The sequence below is a fragment of the Ostrinia furnacalis genome, unplaced genomic scaffold (genome assembly GCF_004193835.3).
Source record: "Ostrinia furnacalis isolate ACB-3 unplaced genomic scaffold, ASM419383v2 OfSCF5405, whole genome shotgun sequence".
NCBI lineage: Eukaryota > Metazoa > Arthropoda > Insecta > Lepidoptera > Crambidae > Ostrinia > Ostrinia furnacalis.
This window is the reverse complement of record NW_021135644.1, coordinates 354,240-371,652: the sequence shown is the minus strand read 5'-3', so window position 1 is coordinate 371,652 and position 17,413 is coordinate 354,240. Positions and strand designations below refer to the sequence as shown.

The 17,413-nt window shown below is 37.7% G+C and overlaps 1 protein-coding gene and 1 long non-coding RNA gene across 6 annotated transcripts in view; both read right to left on the bottom strand.

Annotated features, from left to right (window-relative positions):
- pasilla (RNA-binding protein Nova-1-like protein passilla) overlaps positions 1–17,413 on the bottom strand; it is a 94,964-nt gene that overhangs the window by 22,407 nt on the left and 55,144 nt on the right. For all 4 annotated transcript variants that reach the window (XM_028316047.1, XM_028316046.1, XM_028316049.1 and 1 more), the window contains one exon: positions 3,058–3,211. In XM_028316047.1, the coding sequence (XP_028171848.1) occupies positions 3,058–3,211 (154 nt within the window). The remainder of the gene's footprint in view (positions 1–3,057; positions 3,212–17,413) is intronic.
- On the bottom strand, positions 15,387–17,266 carry LOC114361111 (uncharacterized). Of its 2 annotated transcripts, XR_003656570.1 has the most exons (4): positions 17,164–17,266; positions 16,872–17,043; positions 16,407–16,529; positions 15,387–16,043 (listed from the first exon to the last, which is right to left on the bottom strand). It is a non-coding gene; the product is annotated as an uncharacterized LOC114361111 (long non-coding RNA). The 2 variants fall into 2 exon arrangements; XR_003656569.1 differs by lacking the exon at positions 17,164–17,266 and having other exon boundaries at positions 16,872–17,142.

Here is a 17,413-nt window from a genome sequence, read left to right as displayed (position 1 = left end):
CAGGCATTTGCTCTAGATTTCTGAAAAATCTATCGTTGCACGCTAGGGATGCACGATGATCGATATATGCAATATTTTTATATCGCAGAAAAGACAAGTTTTTGATTTATTATATTACGGTACGCCGTAACATTGTCTTTACTCACATCATAGTGTGCATCTACGCTAGTAAATAATCAAATTTAACTTGATAAAACCCCGTAAAAATATCTTACGTAAGCGTCAGTGCAATGACTGAGGTAGGACTAAGAAGAGTGAGAAAATGAAATATTTTAAATATGAATATCGTTGACAATATTGTCAATGAAAAGTTAATAAGTGTAAAATAAATTCCTAATCTTGAATAGTTATTATTTATTACTAGCATTCCGCCCGCGGATTCGCCCGCGTGGATTTTTGTCTGTCACAGAAAAACTTTATCGCGCGCGTCCCTGTTTCAAAAACCGGGATAAAAACTATCCTATGTTCTTTCCCGGGACTCAAACTATCTCTATGCCAAATTTCATCAAAATCGGTTGCGAGGTTTAAGCGGGAAAGCGTAACAGACAGACAGACAGACAGAGTTACTTTCGCATTTATAATATTAGTTGGGATGACAGGAATAATCGATAGTTTTTTATTATGAAAACATAAACCATTTAAAAATCGTATGCAGCCTTACGATGAATTTCTGCGATGTAGTCGCATCACTAGCATCTAGCAAAAACCATCGCGTGACACGTCGTCTAGTTCTAGAAATAATCGCGACAAAAAGCTACTCGGAAGTGCTCTTGCGCTGCAAGGTCTCGCTTTATCGCAACTGTTCAATCCAGCACAGAGTTGGCAAGACCATAATGTAGAGCTTGAAGAAAGAAAACAGATATGAGAAGAGAAGAGTCTTTTTAGTTATAAAAAAAGTTTTTTATATATACGTGTTTGTCTTGTTGGTTTTTCTTATAAATAAATACCTAAGAATGAGAAAAACATAACTCATGCTCATAAATGTTATTACAGGGTATTTTATATGACAGTTTATTGAGTGGATAAAATATAACACCAATTTCATTCATTGGAAAAATAAATGTTCAGTATCAAGTATCACTGTGGGTGTTACATGTCATTGAGATGTTTCTTTCATATTTTCTCATACGCACTACTGAATTTCAGTGAAAGAAAATATGAGCAAATATACGTTATAATTCAGTAGTCGTTGTGAAATAAATCTGAAACATTTTCCTTTTTTGATTTAACCGTTTATCGCGTTGAATATTTTGATAGTTGCGGCCGACGCGGATTATTTCGCTCGGCTGGGCAAACTATGTCTTCAATGCTCGATTATTGCAGCTTCTTTAGAATTCTAGCAATCTTACTTACTGCATAGCATATTTTAAAGATTAAAAGAAGGATATAGCTGCGTTTTAAAAGAAGAATATTTGCTTCAACTTTTATGTAGTTACAAAAGTTTTACAACAATCTAGCCTCATCGAAAGAACTGATTATTTAATAATGACTGTCCACCATCTGAATCCATCAATGGATTGGATATTTGAATTGAATTATAACGGATAATAACTTCGCCATAAGCATCATGGAAGTTTAGGAATAGTAATGTAACATAATAACACCTACACTACGATTGAAATTATAGCGATATGTTCCGACTAAAATCCTTTGCCGTAATACCGTTCCAATAGAAGCTCCCATAACAAGTGTATTAAATCTGGCCATGCGTACGAATCTGTTTACGGGAAAAACCTTTTATTTAAAAAATGCAACTATAAATATTGAACGAGATTCATAATTAACTTCGTGATTAACTTTATTATAAATCTCGTTTAACTCCAGGCTGAATATCCAACAATCCGCACTCGAGTCATTATTTAAAGCCAGTTATTGTAAACCAGCTTTGAGTCAATCCTCATCAGTTTGCATGAGTTGCAAACAGGTGGGGTAGGGTCTTATCTACATCAGCTACCTATGTAATTAATCGATCTTCCTAAGCCATTCTATTAACTTGCGGTAAAAGTAACGTCATACTACGCTATTGATTCCTTTCGGAGAATCAGGTTCAATAAGACTGCAATGTCTTTAACCAACTGAGAACAAAAATGCAATAAGTGTTTTTCGATTTGTGTCTTGTCTAAGGCCTCCCGCGTACTAGGCAGCCTGGTTATGGCAGCCAATCCGGTATATGAACACTCTTGGCTGCCCAGTGCGCGGGAGGTCTAAGATATAGTCGCATACATTCCAATCCATCTCCCGGGAGAATCACTGAAGTCTTTCCATGACGAAAAAACCACCCGTGGGTAAAAGCTAGCTTAATATGATCATGTTTATTCATGCCGGCATGTTATGGCGGCCGCCAAACACCGATGTAATTAATTTTCATTAACGTAGATGGATGGCCGGCGGAACCAGCCGATAGCTTGATGGCTGAAGGAAGATTGAGCGCCGAAATAATTACTGGAGAGTATTACTTTTAATAATTAATGTTTCTATACCGTAACAAAAGTATCAATTCAATTAGGTACAGTGAAACAAGAGCATATTTCTTGACAATCGTGGTCTACCTGGTGCATGTTGGTTAACTGATTTCTGATGCGCACAAAAATGGTGAGGAAAGAGAACGACAGAAAGAAATGTGTATGATTCTCACAGATTGAAATAGCTGATAAATAGATCAAATACTCACTGCCAGTATTTATAGCGACAGCCTTCTAGTGGTTGCTCTGATGTCACTGTCAGGTGTCTTTTTATCAATATTTCCAAAGCAGTTTTTAATGGCCGTAACCTTAGCCAATGTATTCTTCGCTCTTGCAATTCCTGCTGCAGGCGTTGGGATATACTTGACCTTCAACGAGATCTGAACATAGTTGTCGCTCGCGGTAGCACTTTAGGACCTTTTGACCTGACCTGAACACCAACTGTAGAGCAGTTGGTGTTGCTGCATCTCTTGATAAGAGTGCAAAAGGTAAGTCATTCATTTTCTGCAAATAGGCTTTTTAAAAGCGCCTTTAGATGCACTAGACCCCAGCAAGTCCGTATGCGTATAGTCAAGGACCAAGGTTATGCACTCACCGACAACCGTGATGCATCTCTCCTGCAGCGACAGCTCCTTGGCCTTCTGCGAGATTTGGACGTAGCTGCCGCTGGTCTCCTTAATCTGCTTGATGTAGTTGCCGCCCTTGCCGATGATCATGCCCGCTGTGGAGTTCGGCACTAGGATCTTGACCTGTTGACAATGGATTTGATATTTAGGATACCAGCAATTCAATAGAGAAGGGAAGGGCATGTGAAGAGATGAATAGGCTAAATAAATAGGATAATGGTAAGTTATGCCGATCTCAGTTTTCTGAGCGAAGGGCAAGCAAATTATGAATTCAAGAGTAGGTAATTTTGAAGTTAGCTCGATTAAGTTAAAGGGTTCGTCTCGTTATCATATGGATTTACATCCGTTTTATCGTTTGCTAAGTCTCATACTAAGAAGGGTTTGCACGATATTACCTATAAGATGTATTTTCCTGCTTTGCCCAGCTTTGAATCAATTATCGCTTGTGCAAATTATCATTTGTATAAATACTTCTGCAAAACAATGTAGGCTAGGTAGAGGACAAATGCTGCAGCGCCGGTCAAACAACAGCGATGACGAATGGCGATGAGCAATTTCACTTATTTTCGGAACAGACAACAATATTATGTATTATCGTGAACGAGCAGGTAACATAAAATCAAAACCGCAAAATGTTATGGTAATGATTACAAAATCTGTGGTATTGTTGGTGTAAAATGAAAAATAGCGGACAGTGTCAGGTAACCGCAAGCCGTGGTTAAAACATAAACTGGCGTTTAGAATAGTCTCGGTAACTTTAATACAAGGTGAGCATCGGACTGTAACAGTTTCTTCGGAATACATTACAAGTTCAAAAGAGTGAACTTCGTTCGTTAATTTAAGTACACGCCAATTACAAGTTACGGACGGAGCTGAGGAACTTCTTGGTAGCGTAATTAAATTTTGGTTCCTTAATTTTTTTAACATAAAGTTATAATTCCCACGTAATTGACATTTATAAGGAAGTTGAAAGAAAAGATAGAACTTTGATGATAGATTGTCTTCATTAGAACTACCCTAACAAAGGTCTCGTGGCTGATGAATTATGGTCAATAATAATATCAATAAAAAGAAACCGCTACGAATCATAAGACGACCTGCCAGAAGTAAAATGTAGAGTTATGAATAACACGAAATCCATAACTTTCTGAAATAAAATCCTTATCGCCGCAACTGTGTAGTATACTGTAATATTGAACAATTATGTCACAAGCGTGCATTACGAATAATTCACGGAGCTCGTGGCCAAGATAACGCCTTATCGGCACGGCGCTAATAAATGAAAAAGTTTGATAACTTGCTCGGACTGTGCTCGGAGCTACCTCGAGGTATCGCCACGTGGAATTATTGTATTTTTGAAACAAACATTAAATTTTTAGCCTTTACAATTTACATATTATTACCAAGTTCATAACATGTATCGAGTCAAAGATCATACCAGTTGTATTGCTGGCGGAGATACAAATGTAAGGTTAACACCTAATACCAACAACCACGTGGCGAATGTGGCTAACCAAACGGAGATATTAGTAAAATGGTTTTGTTGTCATGGTTATATGGGGTGTGGTGTGTATTGGCATTAGATGCGAGATCATAAATTATAAGTTAGCAGCCCTCGAGGTGTCAAGGCTTTTGTTATAATAAAACTGATAGTATCCCATTTTCGTATATTTTTCGATAGTATCGTAGGAGGTAGGTGTATTCCCAATTCCCAATTCTCACCTTTGAGAAAATGTGCTTAAATAATGACATTATTAGACAATGTGGCGGTACGCTCAGCGTGACCTCGTAGTACGTGAGTTATCTTTGGTAGTTTATATTTTACTCTTGCATAACAAGTAGGAGTTGAATGTGTCTGTTTGTCCTTGTCATAACTTAGCACAACGGTCACAATCAAAAGTGACAGGTGACACGCGCGCGCGAAACGATACGGTATGTTTTGGATCTTTTACGAGCACAAACTATGTTTGGAAAACCTGGTAGCGAATTTTTAAAGAAATCTGATGCTGGTATTGCTCATTCAGATAACTATCTCAAACTTTATCAAGAACCGGCGAAACTGGCCCTTAAAGTACTAATTATCATTTTGCTGTTTATTCAGAATGGTACCTACTTAATAACACAGTTGCAAATAGTGTCTGTAAGATTAAGCAATGGCTGACAAGACTATCTAATCGCGCAAATAATTATATTAATTGTTTGAATTACCACATCAATGACAGCGTCAAAGCACGTCAAAGTAAGCAAAGCTAGATAACGGAGATATGATGTACGTGCAAGCTATTGCCATATTATACAGATATTAAATATAACGTTCATGCCTGCAGGGGAAATTGAAATGGATTCGGATCCGCGACCGCAACTGATGTTGGTTACGGGATCCCCCATGCCTCGCGGTGCCAATGCAATGGTCAAATTATAGTAAATGTCAGGTACTATATGGTTGTAGTCCGATACGGAATCCACCACCGCGGCCTCTATGGTCAAATGCAGTAAGCAATACTATACAATTGAACTCTTATGTAATGTCAAGATCTCTTGGTCTCACTAGTTAAGCCGATCATTTACATAAATGTAGAGTCGGAATTCTGATTTGATTTACTTTGTGATTCTAATGTTACATTGATTTATTATTGAGAACTTAAAGTAAACTCCGAGAGTTACCACAATTGATTTGAGTTACGTACTTCGTAATTTATCCTCTCCCGAAATACTTTAACATAACAACCGAAATGAACGAGTCGCTTCAGAGTCGAAGCTTTCAATGTAAGAAACAAGAGGTTGAGGAAAAGCTTTTTAGTGGATTCCCGCGGGAACGTAACCTTTTCAACGTATTCCTTGCCACAACATGTTCCAGGAATATGAGAAAAATACATTACGCGTGGAGCACGTAAACAGTTTTGATACTGGCATTCTTATATGATATTGAGGAATACGTGTATTCATGTAAATACCATATATTGTAATAAAGATGCTGCTTGAAAAACACGCCAATAATGGAAATTAAGGCGAAGGCGACTCGTGTCAGAGATAAAATGGGTCAATTGCCTTATTGTTTTATGACCTGTGGAAACATATGAACCTGTGACATCATTTCGATTAATCGATTGAATATCTTACATGGCGTAAATAAAAGAAAATTCTACTGTTTTTGTTACAATCAGTTATAATAATGCAATACAAATGTATGTGAAGTTTTTATCTATCCTTGAAAAAAGGTGCTGATAATGATCACGATCGTCTAGATATTCCAATAAGGATAGATGGCAGCGATTTGATAAAAATGTTATGAATGTTATGAAAACTTAGAAGAGTTTGCAAGAAAAGGAGGCCTTCAGTGCTACGAAAACACTACGAGATTGCTACGACAGGGGTCCCGTCGACCGCCAGGGCGCGCTTGAGCATAAGTATTTTTTTTATAATACATTGTAGAAAATGTTTTGTTTTCATACATTTTCTTATTTTACTTTCTGTAAATAACCTAAAGGTAAGTTTTTTTATAACATCAGGTTGTAGTAACATGTGCGTGCACCACCATCAAAAATACACTGAAAGTGTGTAATTATAATAGAGTTCCTATTCCACTAAAATATTTTAGGAGCTGACGACGGCAGACAGATAAAACGCTTATTATTTCCTAGCACGCAACTAAATCTAACTATTCCAAAGCTGGCCATTACATCATAATTAATTTATAAATGGCTCTACTTTTGTATACCGCGCCTTATACAGTCGCCCGCTAAAACTTTTATCTTTATTAAAAGTTAACAAAGGTCAAAATGGGTTGTTCGCTTGCAACGCAGACTGTACGGTGACCTTCTAAGCTAACACAGGAATTTATGCGAATCAGATAACTTGTCTAGCCGCGATTATGATCAGTGTCAAGTGGAATTACGTAACACCATTACTTTCTCCTGACGCTTTCATTATTACGGTTTGCTTTTTGTTTGAATTACAGCTTTGAAGCGAAAAAGTTTCATATCGCTGATGAAAAGTATTAAAGGCAACGACGCCAAAAATGTGTCGACACTTTTACAAAAGCAAATATTTGACTTACAAGTACACCGGAGTACGCGAGTGTCATCGTTGTTGAACCACAGGAAAATAATATACATTTCAAAATGGTTGACCATTTTTCAGTGCTTTAAATCCTTTTTGCCTTTTTGTAATTAAGGCCGTACCTCCTGTCACGTTTTTAATCTGCTTTTCATCCGAGCAGCTTATGCTTTTTTGTGTGTCGCTGTTATAGAGTCCTTCCTACAGTGATGCGCAACGGAATAAATGAAATCAGCAACATGTCGGTTCCATTTTCATTGGAAATTCTTTTCCAATACACAAAACTGCGTTGCTTTGAGTTCTGCTGTTGTTTATAGCCTAAGCTAGACATTGACACATTAGATTAGAGACTTTGTGTTCTTGGAAAATGGACCGGGCGAGTGTATTCCGTGTCGCACAGTCGCGCTGTACCGATGGCGTTAATCTGCAACTGTCACAATGGCTAAAAGATAGCAAAGAGAGTAGGGAGGGAAGCAAAGCAACGCTTAGATCCTAAGGGTTAGCGCGCACCAGTAGCCGACATTGAAGTATTCGATTGTTTTATTTCTAGCCATAAGTTTCAGCTAAGCATAGGCGGAGTCACTTTGACAAAACCTTCATAAATCTCTTTATAACTGCTAATAAAGCCTTCCTCTGATATGTGCTAAGTTTGTGGTTGAGGTGGCAAGTGATGGAATTGTGTGATACTATTCTCAAACTGGTTATTAAATAACTCCTCATTATAAAATCATATGGACAGACGAGACTGTGTCACGAGTTTGTCTTCTCTAATCATCATAATATGATATTATTGAATGATCAAACGAACTTACCAAGTGAAGTTCGATCTAAATTATCCTGTTTTCGCCGAAGAGATTTATTTTACCATGTAGTACCCCTGTACGACAACCCAATCCGCACACAATATTCAGCGTAGTAGTATTAAAAAACAAAAGAGCGGGCAACCCCACCCCTACCACGCTGTGGGCTCGGTGTCCGAGCGGTCTCATTATATTTAGAGAAGAGATGACATTGACGTTTACCTCCAGGGAAGAAGATATAGAAATCTTCGGGTTGGGAGGGACCTTAAATCTCTTCGGCGAAAACAGGATAATTTAGATCGAACTTCACTTGGTAAGTTCGTTTGATCATTCAATAAAAAAATGGCTACTGGTTAACATCGCGCGTTAACTTGGAGCTAAAAATGGGTCAAAGTTACGCGTCGTGTCACAACGCTTATAATAAAAATGTACGAGCACTTGCACAAAATAGTTGTTACAACCAACCTTTTGTTGGGTCTAATTCTCGTCACTACACTGCACAACTTAAAATAATTACGTTTTTTGTCGGTAAAAACGTCCTGGTGACGTCACTTAAGCATTTTTCTTATACTGCGTGCGGTCGTTGCGCGTGCGCACAAAGGAATGAGACCGCTCGGACACCGAGCCCACAGCGTGGTAGGGGTGGGGTTGCCCGCTCTTTTGTTTTTTAATACTACTACGCTGAATATTGTGTGCGGATTGGGTTGTCGTACAGGGGTACTACATGGTAAAATAAATCTCGGAGGCGAAAGCAGGATAATCACAATTTATGGTTCAAATCAAAATTTCGTGGATCCATTTGAAACTGATCAGTGGGTGCCATATGTAACAAAATTGTTTGTGTCTTGTCCCTTATCAGCGTTTGGTCCGATCCGGAACATCGCTCTGGTGTGCACCGTCCCTGAGATAGTCTTTTTCCTTTTTACGGGAAAACAGATTGGGAAACACGGAGGCAATTTATTTCACATTCTTTAGTCTTAACTACTTCCGAACCAGCAGCTGGGGGCTCTTCGGCGCCTTATCTCTAAGGCCGCTTGGGGGAGGCACTCCATTCTTTTTTATCATTCCCCCTCGAGAGAAAGGAAAATAGCGAACAAAATACATAAATAGCACGAAATTAATCATTAAATCCAATGTTAAATTACTTGAAACAAGATATTGAGGGATTATTAAAATTGTATTAACGAGAAAATTATTAGACGAAGGTAATCTTTACACTTAGGGCAACTTAATTAACTTACTTTGCCCTAAAGTGTGAAGATTAAAATTTTCCTCGAATAATAATTTTCTCGTAACAATTAGGTGTAGCGTTTACAGTTTTCCGATGAAATTAGACTAACTTTAATTATGACTCGTCGATGTTTGTAAACAGTTGTATACTCAAATGCCGGGTTAAACTTTCTTACCATTTCGTGCTTCCGATCGCAAACCTGGGATGGAAACCCTCGTTAAAATGTATCTCACATTGTTTGGGGCTATTTTCAATTTACTGTGCGTCTCAATTCCCTATTTTTTGCGCCATTGATGGAGTAAATAATGGATCCATTAAAACTCGTGTGTTGTTTTTTTATAAATATTTTTATACGCGCACATTAGCACCAGATTTATTATTCCGTTTGGTACGTTCTTATTGTTGCGTTTCCTGTAACTGTCACTTTAATGTGGTGCATTTATTTCTAGCTCCTTCGGTTTAAATAAGAGCATCAATAATCCCTATAGCATAAATTACAACTAATGAAAAAAAATTACGACGAAGTCTTCGTCTTTGAGTCATATCCATATTTTCGTGTTCTGCCATAAATATGAATACAACTAGTGTAATCGCGGCCATCCTGATTCCTGCGGCGACAATAAGCCAAATAAAGAGCCGCCACGACGGATGTCCCGTGAGGTCAGAGAGCTCGAGATGGTCACGCCGAGTCCAGATACAAGATGTCACGAAAAGGTGGCCTAAAGGTTAATCTCTGATTTATCCAATAAGAATTAATCAGTTTTTTTTTTCTCTTTTAAATATGCTCTTTCGAAAGAGTATTCGTAAGCCCCGTTAGCCTCTGCAGCTTAGTGTTAGGTAGGAGTGGATCGGTCGCGATCAACAGTCGACTGAGATCCAATTAGGGGCAGTCCGATGCCAACACCGTTGGGCTATTGTCGCTTACTCTATATGCAATACCATGCTGTCCTGAACGTCCGTGTTATATGTAGTGTAGTGCAGTATTCTAATTGACGAGTTAATAAGTCGTGAATCTTAGACATTTTACGTGAATTTGTAAGAAGTTTCACTTGTTTCTAACGAATAATTTGATTCCTAAAGTACGCCCTGTACGTTGCATTAGCAACGCGGCTGTGTCACGTGCGCGCCGTGGCTAGGGTTGCCAGGCGTCCGGCTTTAGCCGGACATGTTTGGCTTTTTAGGGTCTTGTCCGGCCAAATATTGCCTTGTCCGGCCTGTCCGGCTTTTGTTAGGCTTTTTATTTGGTTGCGAAAGTCGAGCCACAGAATCAACCGATGATGATAGTACTCACTCATGAGCTGACACTAATTGCACCCCCCCCCCCCGTCACATGTCCGGCTTTTGGGCTAAAATGTCCGGCCAAATGACACACAAAGTCCGGCTTTTGTGATTTTGGACCTGGCAACCCTAGCCGTAGCGTGTGCCCGCGCCGCGTGCACTGCGTTATAGCTGACCTCGCGTCCAATTCGCGCGGGCGCGTGCGCGTGCTATGCGCGACTATGTTGATTGATAATGCGCTCAGCTGCTTATTGCCAGTTCATAAGCATAACTTCTTTTTGCGTTATTTTTATTATTCAAGGCATTATATTACACGTGCTTTGCTGTTCATATAGTTAAGTAATATTATCAACATCAACAGCCCTTTACAGTCCACTGCTGGACTATGAGCCTCCTCCACTATAGTGGAGGGTTTTGCCATAATATTATACCACATTAATATAAGTAATATTAGACCACATTGCAAAGTTTCAGACTGTTTCAAGCGTTCTAAAATACAGACGTTTATTCTGTCTATTTCCTAAACAAACAAAATCTCGTTTAATTAACTTGCTTAGAGAAACATTTGCACCTGAGCTTCTCTAAATTGGGCTAGCTAGTTTATAATTAAAAGCCCTTTACACTCCTAAGGTTGTTTCATTCTCTAATTATTCTATTAAATGCTCTCTACTCTGTAATTTATTTGGTAATTTAATTATCTGGAGCTGAAATCTCAAAAGATCTTAAAAACTCATCTTGGCTTACCTTTGATCTTGGGTCCAAAGATTAAAAATCAAGCGACATCTATAGAAAATATAAGTAAAAATAACCGTCAATTGGATCACCCGTAATTACCCTCGATGCGCCTGAAACGCCGGCGGCTTCATAATTGCGAGTTTGGAACCTTTGTCGAATAACAATACGACTATTGTTATCTTTGGAACACGAAAATTAAATTAGTCAAAAGGTCCGTAAAATAACGGAGGGATATTAAACGAGTAATGAAAAGAACGTCCGTGATAAAGCCGTAAGCAACTGCACGTGTAGCTGCTTTGCGACATCAAAGGTACTTGTGTCGGACAATTAATTATATTTGTGCGCCCTAGGTCTGTCGCAGACAATTTATTAACCTGTTAGCAGAATGTGCAGTCTGCAATAAAATTTAATGGGAGTGATTAACAAAATTAAAATTGGAAGTCATTGAGACTGCACATCTATTTCTAAAACCTAATAAACAGTGCAATCAGAAGTGCATGCTTCTAATGAACAATGTTAGAACTTCGTCCCGTAACACGAGCAAACAACATCTTCGTACACAGAACAGTTTTTCAACTGGACCTATTCCCGATAAAGCAGTGCCGACGTGGTGAGAAGGAAAGGTGTCGCGAGTCGTCCCGCATTATACCATTACTGGCCATTAATTATAACTGCACGTGTGGTATCAGAAAGTAAACGGCAGTAATTGATGCTTTGTAAACAGTCCACACGGCTGCAAATTGAATGAGTGAATGAACGTAACGAGTGGGATAATGGCCGCCGATTCTGCGGTGGGCCGCAATCACGGCGAAAGCACGGGCCTATCGCGATCCTGTACCGGGAAAACAATAGGGAAGCGGTCAACACTAGTCAAATGACATGCGTTATGCTGTCAAACCGCGATTCTTTGATGGACAAAATCAAAGGAAACCTTTGACATCACTATAGCTCAATTTGAAAACTCGACTCGGTTTCAGGGTCAGAATGATTCATTTTTTTGAAAGAGGTGCTGGTGTATGGTAGGTGTCAGCTACGTAATTGGTAAATCGCTATGTGTATGATAATTGCCTTGCGGTTTACATTTGATGCGCGCGATCGCTATCAGAGTGCGCTGTAAGATGCGCTAACGTTGTATGTTAATATTTACACGATATAACCGTATTATGCACCTTTAAAATTTTCAACTATATGACTATTTGGAGTTTGAAATGCTTTTATGCTTCAGTTATGTGAAAGTTCAAAGTTCTAATCTTAAGCTAAGCTTTATAATCTTTGCTGTAAGGTTTGACCGCAGCTGCAAAATTGTCTAACAAGTTATGGCTAGCATATTAGAATAATACAAGAATATCTTGGTTTATAATTAACTTTTATCAAATTGCAATTTTAGTTAATAGTATCTATTCCATTAAACTTGATCCCGTCATCAATACACGCCAATTTGTTAATTAACATCGATATCAACTTTGCGGTTTATTAATTAAAGTGCAAATCAGACCATCAACATTGTAATAGGAGAGCGTGTTTAGCATGGCAATCGCACTTCACGCTATTTTACTTCCCATGCTCGTAAACACCATAAGCACAACAAGTCAGGGTTGACAGTAGACACTGTATGCATTTTACGTTTAATAATAACTCGCGATATACATTATTTTCTTTTAACAGTGCTAGTTAGGTTAGCATATGGCGTAAGTTATTTTACTATTATTCGATCGACAACTATTTGTGGCAGCTCTACCTGCATCCAAGGTGCACTACCATCAGCATCGCGATGATAAGGGTGGGTTCTTTGGTATCTAACGCTACGACTATGAGACTATAAAACCAAAAGAAACAGAGCATCTCCTATAGACATTTCATGCGCTATCATTGCTACGCCCTAGGAATGAAAAAACTTCGAAAATAAAGAAGATAGAAAGAGGGTCTTCTCATGATTTCCGGATTTTTGACCATAGCTGGCGTTTATATCTCTATATTTTTTTTGGGAATAAAGGCGATTTACGAAAAAACGTAGTCATAAAATAAACAAATCTGATAAACTGGTAATTGATTTAAGTCCTATGCATACGCGCAGTGCCGTAACTAGCCTTTTATGCGCCCGGTGCGAGCTTTCAAAACTGTGCCCTTGAAAAATGCTTGGTCTGGTCATTTCTGCGCCCCTCCAGGGTCTGCGCCCTGTGCCTGGGCACCGCTGGCACCGCCCTAGTTACGGCACTGCATACGCGTGCGTGAACCTGCCATGGTTATGGCAAACATTTTTATTTTATACGATGCGACAGCTAGCACAGCCGGTGCACGTCATGATAAAGACTGACTAACAAATCTTCTAAAACTGTCACGCCTTTTAAAATACCCTCCAAACATATAAATTCAAAGTTTAGATATCAAGCCAAACACTATTATTTTAAGATGTTGAATGAATTGAATGAAGTGCAATTTAGCAACATGAATTTATAGTCTAATGTGCTGTCGGCTGTAGTAAATTACATCATTCTACACAATCCATTTGCTCTTAAAATTCATTGAAACGTGACTAACATAATTCCAAAGTAAACAGCTCTCGTGCAGGCGGAGTGTACGGATTACTTAACGAGTGCGTCAGTAAATGTGCCGCTTTTAGTGCATTTGCAGCGTGCAATCAGCGATATAAATGCACACAAAGTTTACCTTATGACAATTCAAATGAGCTAACCTTCAGACTGGATACTATTATCACACTTTGATGTCATAAAAAAGAACAGTCTATGACTGTCTTTATACAAGGTGTAGCGGACAGTTTGGTGACAAAACCTAACTTTAAACGATCGATTAAATATTTTTTTTAGAAATGCCAGGCGAAGTTTTTATTCATTCCCTAGCTAAAGCTTCCACCCCTGATACATTAGCTTAAAAAAATAATGTAATGTTTTGTCTATCTTATGGATCCGACGTCGGCATAAAGCAATTTCCGTTATATCAAAAATACGTGGGGATTGGATTATAACCGTATTTTTTTATTAATGAAATACTGCCTACGTAGGTGTAGAGTAAATGATTGAACGAGTATTAATAGCAGAAAAAAGGCAAATGAAAAGAAACAAATTGTGGTGTCGACCTTCAACTTAGCTTCGTATTAAATATTCCTCAGTCGCTTAGTGCTTTCCTAGTAACCCATTGTGTACTAAATTGACGAGTGCTGTCGGCTAACGCGTGTTAATAGGTGGCTTCTACAGGATGTTAGGTAAATGGGTATATGAGCCGAGACTAGCCCATGTTAACATAGGCATATAAATGGTATGGTGAAGTAAGAAAATTGATATCTTCATTTTAATTATTTTATTTTTCATACAAATCGGATTTTATAAAATTTATTTTGTATGAAAATTAAAAAAATTAAAATGATGATATCAAATTTCTGACTTCACCATACCATTTATATGCCCATGTTAACATGGGCTAGTGTCGGCTCATATACCCATTTACCTAACACCCTGTATACTTCATCGACGTTTCTCAGTAAAGACAGCGCGTTATGAATGTTGAATAACCACTTATAGCGTCACTAGTAACTCAATTTTCTGCTATAATTTGATCAAATGTCACAGTTTATCGATACTCGTTAAGTAACTTTATTTGATTTAAGTCTAGGATTTGTCTCTATGACCTTAGGATTGAGACATTATTGTGATTCAGTTAACATTAAATCAGATTGAAAAATGCGTAATTTCTTATTATTCCATCCATTTACATGTCAACAAGACGTGGATCTCAAAAGCAGTAAAGCAAATTCAATAAGAGTCGATTCATTATTCAAGAAAAATTAATATCCAGCTGAATTTTGTTTACCAAAAAATACAAATACAGGCTCTCGATTCTTAATACCCTTTAACAATTTAGAACTGTGGTGCGATTGTCTAAGGCAATCGTATTCATTTGACAGTTCATAACGTACGTTATGATGTGTCAAACGGCTAATTCTAATTGTGTAAGGAGTTCATAAAACGATAACGATATGTTAACGATTTGATCGTAATTTTATACGATGAGTGAATGATGAATATGATTTTGACAGAAAATTCGAATTGTCTAAGTTTCATGAGCCCATTGCTAATGTCAAATGATTGCGGTGACTCGTAACTCATGATAATCGTATAAATTCTCATAGGAGGTGTAATTCTATCCTCGTCCTCGTATGCAAATTGTTAATTTATTTCTTTGAAAGATAAAGTGTGGTAAGCGGTGAGTGCTTGGTGTTAATGGAAATAAGTTTTAGTGAGACACAAGAGTTCTTTTTCATCAACACTAAGTTTTGTACTATACTACTACGCAATTAATTACTTAAAATTAAGTCAATAAAGTAGTTAGGTAGGTACCTACTTAACACGTTTTAATCAGCCTTAACCCACAATACTGCCAAAGTGGTAGGGTAAAGTTATGTTGGGACATGTAAAAGTGCCCTGTGTGGGCTTATTTACAGGAATAAATGACTAATAAAATAAAGAAAACTGTTCAAATATACACATCTTTTTATTTAAATTCTTTACACAGACAGCTATAAGTACTTCTTTTGTGGTCAGCCTTCGTCTCTTTACAAACTAAGTTTTTATTTTAAATATAATACTATAGGTACTTTAAATCACAGCATTCTTGAAAACTTAGTTTTTTTTTGGAACAACAAGATATAAAATAACCATGAAAAATCAACAGCCTCCCTACTCATTTGTACTTGTCGTTTTTTCTAACAAATAATTATGCAATAAAATGTATTGTTTTAAACTTTTATGGTTACTAAAATAATAATCATTAATACACTTCGAAGAGTTCCAACACTGGTAGATGGTAGGACAGGTGCAGGCGCTGTAGAACAAGATGAGAGCTGCAATGACAAACAAAATAACATGTTAGCTGCTAGCTAGGATATAGCTACAACACATATCTATTATCCTACTAATATTATAAATGCGAAAGTTTGGATGTCATAATGTCTGGATGTTTGTTACTCTTTCACGCCAAAACTACTGAACGGATTTTGTGTAAACTTAACAGTATTATTGTTTGTAACCTAGATTAACATACAGTCTATAATTTATGACAATCTGTGACAAACTAAATTTTAAGCGGGTGGAGCCGCTGGCAAAAGCTACTAAAAATACCTTCATTATTTGTGCAACATAAATCATACTGTTCATACATAATAATAATATAAACATACATTATCATATTCCATTATTTAACTTACATATTTTAGAGTAGCAGTAGCAGTAACTGGAGTATTCTCCACCTGGGTGTGGGAAATTATTGGAAGAGTTCCAACACTGGTAGATGGTGGGACAAGTGCAAGTGCTGTAGAGCAAGACGAGAGCTGCAATGAGAAACAAAAAAAACATGTTAGCTGCTAGCTAGAATGTGGCTGAAAAATTGTGATAAATCTTAGTCACTGTTTTTTTTAAGCATAACGAGGCAGGTATTTGACCACAATCGCACCAAGTGTTAAGTGGGATGCAGTCTAGGATGGTACATATCTGCGCTGTAAGTGCCTATTCACTCTCGCCTTGTAAACACCCGGATTATAGTCTTCGGGAAAGACAGCAGCAGGCAACAAATTCCAGTCCCTAGCTGTTCGCATTATAAGAGTCATAATAATGTTATGTTGTGTAAGTATGTTGAACAGTTTATTGGTTAATGTCAATAAAATAGGCCTTACCGTTTTCCAGGCTTGCACCTCTTTAGACGTCCCATCCCCAATCTTGTTTAGTGCCCAGGACGTGTTGCGCCAGAACTCAAGTCAAGGAACCCTCATCACACGACCACGCGCTGTTACTACATTATTTAGCTGGGTCTCCATCTGGCGTGGGCAATTATTCTTGCCTTTGGCACTGAAAATGAAATTGATTATTTGATATGAAGAAACCAAAGTTACAGGAGTAGTTATTGAAACTTGGGTTGTTTTCATTTTTGATAGAATGCCTTAATTTAGTGTAATAATCTATACTTACTTGTGTTTATAAACAAATTTAACATAATTCAAAAACTTCGTAAAAGTTTTTCAAGTTTTTTGACACTTGACAGATAACACTTGTCATTCACAGAACATAGATTAAAATACTACTTCTCAAAACACTTATATAAGTATAATTTATTAAATGTGAGATTAAGTTCGCCTTAGGTTAAAATTTTGGCATTAAAGTATAAATAAATAAAAAGAAGTAAGCATTTCACGTCGTTTTTCGTAGTCCATTAACGCCA